Source organism: Vanessa cardui, chromosome 7 (assembly GCF_905220365.1).
Source record: "Vanessa cardui chromosome 7, ilVanCard2.1, whole genome shotgun sequence".
Taxonomy (NCBI): domain Eukaryota; kingdom Metazoa; phylum Arthropoda; class Insecta; order Lepidoptera; family Nymphalidae; genus Vanessa; species Vanessa cardui.
The window spans coordinates 513,341-520,087 of NC_061129.1; the positions used below are offsets into that span (position 1 = coordinate 513,341).

The following is a 6,747-nucleotide window of genomic DNA, read 5'->3' on the forward strand; positions in this document are numbered from 1 at the left end:
ACTCTGGTCTGAGCGCTCAACGAGGACACAACCATAAGTGTTATAATATATTAAATGAGTGAAAGAAATTGCAAAGTTTAATTGAATGACCTAAGACCCCTCTACATGATAAAAGAACCTTATGATAAGATTAAATCGTTTAACAACACAGCCGGTGCTGGAGTACTCTGACAGGGGAATCCTTGCTCTCGGCGCAATGCGGGCGCCGCTCGAGTGTCTTGCATTATGCATTTTTCCTTACGCTGCTCTTTCGCTCGTCACGTGTTGTGAAGTGTTCACATGTCCTCCAGAAGTAATTATGCAAATTTAAGTCCGGCTGCAGCTCAGACTGGTCGTAAGACTCGTTATTAAAAACGAAATCTTCAGTAGTTTTCTATCTATACCCTCGTGTGCTAAAATGAAAACGTAACAGAATCCTTTCCTTTCACGATATTTTCCTAAGTCCATTATTTTACGCTCGTGAGCAGATTTCGGAAACTTATCATGATTGAACTCTAATCCTGCGTCGATATACGACACTAGCGTCCGGGAAATTAAAACTTTCTTCCTAAGATGATCGAGACTAACTTATAAATTTTAGATCAAGTCCATAAAAAACTTAGTACAATTTTTAAAGTAGGCCACATGAATGCACTTCGTATTTTAGGAGAAAAGTGGCTTTATGAAGAGATCAAAAGACGAAGCTATTACAGAAACTGTTTTCTGATTTGCGGCAGACGTGCGCGCGTGAGGGTTGTTAGAAGCTTTCCACGCAACACATTATAATTCAAGGGAGACTTCGAGAAACTAAAAGGTGAAGTGTGCTTTTTAGGTCGTGTTAAATTAAATTGAACGCCTTTAATATTTGTAAACAATTAAGGAGATATGGGTTCGTCTATGTTATTATATTCCACTATACTTTTCAATAGGGCCCTCCCTGCCGACGTCGATCACGCCCTTAGGACGCGTGTATTTTGATCCCTAAGTGGGATCTAATCACTAGGCTGATTATTTTATAACTAACTATAAATATACTACGACCATTAATTTATTAAGAAGTGTCATCGTACTCAATCATTGATGAAAATCCACAAGATTATTCTATAATCGATAGAATATATATTGCTATAATTTTAAAGATAAGAATCTGATAAACTTGTTTATAATATTAATTAGTTCTGCTGATTAAACAATAGACTTAGTAATTAATGCATTAATAGATAGTCCATAAAATATATTTCAGCCGAGTAGTCATGTCGAAAGTCGCAGTTGTAACTGGTTCCAATAAGGGATTGGGCTTTGGCATTGTGAAAGGTTTGTGCCAAAGATTTGACGGAGTCGTTTTTTTAACTTCAAGAGATGATACTCGAGGGCAAAACGCTGTCACAGAACTCAATAAAATAGGATTACATCCAGAGTACCATCAGCTCGATGTGACGGAAAAAGAAAGCGTTACAAGATTCAGAGATTATGTAAAACAAAAGTACGGTGGGATTGACATTCTTATCAATAACGCTGCAGTAGGTGAAGGTTTAGCACCCAGCACATATGAACAATCAAAAAAAATAATTGATATTAATTATAAAAGTATATTAATAATTCAAGAACTCATATACCCGCTAGTGAAAAACAATGGGCGTATTCTAAATATTTCCAGCAGCTGTGGTCATCTTTCGAACTTGAAAAACAGCTATTGGATCGGAAGGCTTTCTAAAAGAGATCTAACAGGGGAGGATATCAATGACTTTACCGACTGGTTCCTCAATTCGAAAAAGGATGGTACATACAGTTCGGAAGATTTTGTTGATAATGGCGTAATAGCAGCATACAGAGTGGCCAAGATTGCTCTAAGTGCCATGACGATGATACAACAAAGGGAATTGGAAGCTAGGAATATATCTGTTAATTCGATGCATCCTGGAATAGTGCGTACGGATATGAGTAAGGGGTTAGGGTTTTATAGTATCGACCAGGCGGCTGAGACTCCAATATACCTCGTGTTAGACGCGCCTCAAACATTGAAAGGAGCGTATGTGTGGTTTGACAAAAGAGTTCTTGACTGGTATGACTATAAAGCTGATTATTATTTCACGATCGCTGAACTTGGTGATGGTGTAAAGATACTATAATTTATACAGAGAGACTGCTGTTCTACATTATAATACTCTTATATTTATCGAATGCATCAGCCAATTGAAATACTCTCTGTAAAAATAATTTTGTGTATTAATGAATAAAAGTTATTATGTCTTAGTGTGTCGTATTAATATTCTCACTCTTAAAACACCATACCATACCCATATTTTGATTACTTAAATTAAAACCACATTAAAAAATTAAAATACGAAAGTAAGCTTATACAAAATATCAAAAATATATTGATAATCTTATTTGTATTCTTTTCATATCTAATGTTTAAAAATCCAATCCTATAAATTATAAATATTCTCGTCAGACTTATCTAAATTTACAGGTCTGGTCTGGATATTAATACAACCAGTGTGTCTACGCACGTTATATTTTATAGAAGAACAAATCCCATCAACTATGGCACTACTGTTATATTATTGGTCTTTAAAAATCCTTTTTTCAGGAGCCTTTTCTGAAGTACCAAGAGAATGTGCCCAAGACGTGACGAAATTTTTTGTTCGTGGTAAAGTTCTATGGGAATAGGAAAGGCATTCACATTTGTGACAGCTGCTTCCGTTTTGCCAAAAATATTCAACTCGGGTTCATTCACAGGAATAAAAATAGGGCTCACTTTAAAACGAAACTAATAAACATGGTGTTTTGAGTGAAGGACATAGTTTCAGAGGTTTTATCCCGAAGAAAGTTTTCTTGACTTCCCTTCAACTGCAGTAAAGGGACAAGCGTTCTTTTATCGGAAGTAAATAGCGACTGCAAAAATTCGTATCTAAGCTAAATTTTAGAAAAAGTCTGCGTGACCTCAGACGAACTAGCTCGAATTGATTTCTTTATAAATTCCTACATTTTTCTTTTCAAATACACTTCGTAGATGCTCTGCATATTATTTATTTATGCACTACTTGAATAATATCTGTAAGGAACAAATATATGACAATCATACAATAATTCATAAGACTCCTGATTTCCTTTTTTTTTACATTTTTCGATGGTTATTGTTTTCACGTTTCTGATAAAATACATCTTACGCTCGTAAATGGCATTTAGCCCAACAGTGCTAGTTTTATTATTGCAATTAATTTACGAGTTTGCGTGAAATTTTATTTTTAGAAAATTTGAATTTTTAGAAAATATGGCATCAAACAGTCAGTTTATTAGTTCGGTAAGTCACTGACATTTGTATAAATAGATTATCTAAGATTTGACGAAATGAAAATCACGTTACAGATATATTTAACTTTGACTTTGAGTTATCCTGCAGTCCCGTGGCCTAGGGACTAGTAATTAATGCGAGATTGATGGTCTAACTCCGTACTGTATTATCCTGTTGGGAATAAAAGATACAGATTTATTCCCCAAAGTATTCACTTAGTAATTCCAAATTAATTTTTAATTAATTATTTATATTTTTAAGAGGGAAGCATATAAATACAGGTTTATTTTTTCTAAATTATTTGCGCTTCTGTTGATAAGAACGTATCTTGATAATCGATACGTTTTTTTTTATGGGCAAGAATAACAAGAATGTGGGACCATCTCAGTTAAATGGAATATAATTGCACCATGATGTAATAACGGTAAAAAATACTTGCAGTGTGCCTCCTAGACCTAGATGGACTATACATAAAAAGTAATTAACTTGTCTGAAAATAAGTATTTATTCTGTTTTTGTTTCCTGCATGGCAAGATAAATGAAAGCATAACGCATCTCTTAAAAAAAACCAAATTGATACATCGTCAAATTAAGGAACATCAAAAGGGCAGGATTTAAAGATCGGAACAAAAAAAGAAATTACATTATAATCTTCTTCAATGGCATTTTGCTGAACTTTATCTTAGCCTTACATGATGATGACCTATCCATATGACATTCGAGAAAATCTGTGACAAAATATTTAATCATGCTCAAACGTCTAAAATACTCAAGCGATCACCGTGAAATTTTTCTCACACCTCGTCCGGCCTACAAATAGGAACACAACATAAAGGTTTTACTCCTGTTTCGGGTACTGATACGCACATGTTTTAATACTGTAATTATGCAACAGTCGCTGCCACATCTCAAACATCTAGACACATATTTAAAATAAGCAATCTCATTATACACCTATCAACTTTATATCACAGCAATAGCGCCCAAAATCGTACGGTATTTCATGATATATAATTATATCTAAACGTCCCACTTCCGTATTAATCCACCCCAGTTTTCATTTCATCGCTATCATCAGCTAGAGTTACAACATTTCTAATTTCTCACACGAAATCCGTATTACCATTGAATAAGGTTGGTTTTTTCAGTGTCAATGAATGTGTCAGCTCCCGACCTGTGCAAATGAGACGGGCTAGCGCGTCGTTATGAGATCAAATTAAAATTTCGCTCTTCATAATCGCATGTACGCGCTATATTATTTTAACATGCACTCAGAATATAAAACTGGCTTTATAATAAAAATATTTATTAAAAAAAAAAAAAAACATCAGAACGCTTTTCATATTCATTGCGTAATAACGGGAATTACCCCATTCGTATAATCTCAGTTTCCGTGTTGTATACGCATTTATATAAAAATTAATGTCCCACTGTTGGGCCAAATGGGCCTGGGCCTTTTTGTTTCAGAGAATTATCTTTAATATAATTCCACCACGCGCTTTCATGCGGACTGATAAATAAACAAATAGATAATCATTCGACACGTGCAAATTTTATCACGAATTCGAGTGTGAGGTAAGTTAAAAATATAAATTATCATTAGGCATATTATAAAAATGTGTATGTTGATAAAAGATGAATAATACACTGGAATACTGGAACTGCTCATTCATTATTGACATCGAGGCTAAATTCTATATTAAATAAATAAATAAACATGAGACAACATCACATATATTACCCTGATCCCAATGTAAGTAGCTAAAGCACTTGTGTTATGGAAAATCAGAAGTAACGACGATACCACAAACACCCAGACCCAAGACAACGTAGAAAATTACTGATTATCTACATCGACTCCGCCGGGAATCGAACCCGGGACCTCAGGTGGCGTACCCATAAAAACAGGTGTACACACCACTCGACCACGGAGGTCGTCTGATTATAAGTATCATTAATATGTCGGATTATAAGTATCATTAATATATCGGTAACAATGAACCATAACTATAACAGAGTCATCTCTCAGTCTCTTATGACACAAATCAGAACCTTATATGAACTGCAATGCTCACACGTTAATTAGGTATACTATTTACTTAATGTATTGTTTCTATACATATATACATCACAAGAAGATTCACTAGTCTTTCTATTGACTGGATCAGGCAATGCACGTTTCTATTCCTAATATTACTCTTACTAGGGCGACCTACAACATCCCTTAATGATATTTTTTGAGTAAGGGGAGACCTATGACAACTGATCTGATGTACTTGTTGTGCTTAAAACGAGGCTGTACACGTGTTTACGCATTATTGGTCAAGCGCGAAACTTCAATTGGCATCTTTTTTTTAATAGATTTTCAAGTTACCTGTTCTACCATAAGTATACACATAATATAACGAGCACAAATCTGTATTCCTTTAACATAAACAATGCGCTGTTGTGTTGGAGGCAAACGGGAGTTTTTAAAACGTCAAGAGTCAAGTGGATGTTAACCCTTTTAACCACCGAAATTATCGTGCTATTTTTAATTATAATATTATGTGAACAACCATTGATACGTAATAAGAGAATGATATATTGATAGATTTTTCTTGTTTAGACGGTGGACCAGAACTTAATTTGGGTCGAATCGCCTCGTACACACGACTCGCTATTGAGGATGCTGTATATCATCTTGCTCTATTTTGTTCAATAAAAAAAAACAGCATTATATTCCAAGCCAATATTCTGTAAATATCTTAATACGTTTAAATTTGTATTAGATAAATCTCTTGAAAGTAAACAAACAACCAATATTATTACATACACTACGTGAAGAACGGCTGACGCAAATTACGCCGAGGCACACGTCCGTGCTAATGCGAATCACGCACGGGGAACCTCTGAGAACTGTCAGCAACCGTCAGTAAATGGATCGCTCCAAAACATGCGCGCTGTTTTAAGAGAAGTCTGATACAGTGTATATTTATTTATTGACAATTTCAAATTCCATCCACACCACTTCGATATCCGAAAAACCACAACAGTGCGACCTTTATGGCATTTTTGCCACCTCCAGTGATATATTAGAAACTATCCAGATAAAACCGTAATCCTTCTTAAACACTGGAAGAACTGCTGCTATAAACGTCGACGGTGCTAGCCCCTCTTCATCAGGTTTTCTTCATGCCAATATCACATAAAAGCAATGTTAATGTATCTACTTCGTTTCTCATTATCTAACGAAACCTTATGGTCAGTGAGTTGAATGGGAGTACCTTTACCCAGCAATAGACTAGCAGGCTATCTCAGGTGATGACAAAACCACGTTATTCAGCGCTATTCACGCTATATATCTGTGGAAACCATTCCTTTAGGGAAACTAAATGCACTCTTCAACTACAAAACCCAACGAAAGGCGAGTGCCCTCAATATTCATAAACTTCGCTGAAACACTGCAGCGACGAGATAAACCGGGCTCG

General features: G+C 35.2%; 1 protein-coding gene across 1 annotated transcript; it reads left to right on the forward strand.

Annotated features, from left to right (window-relative positions):
• Nucleotides 1–749: 749 nt before the first annotated feature.
• On the forward strand, nucleotides 750–2,164 carry LOC124531170 (carbonyl reductase [NADPH] 1-like). The gene is made up of 2 exons (XM_047105650.1): nucleotides 750–793; nucleotides 1,223–2,164. Exon 2 carries the CDS (start codon nucleotides 1,233–1,235, stop codon nucleotides 2,106–2,108), a length of 876 nt encoding a protein of 291 aa, XP_046961606.1. The 5' UTR covers nucleotides 750–793; nucleotides 1,223–1,232; the 3' UTR covers nucleotides 2,109–2,164.
• Nucleotides 2,165–6,747: the final 4,583 nt, after the last annotated feature.

Coding starts and splice junctions, on each gene's coding strand:
- LOC124531170 (XM_047105650.1), top strand. CDS start 1,233: ATGTCGAAAGTCGCAGTTGTAACTGGTTCCAATAAGGGATTGGGCTTT.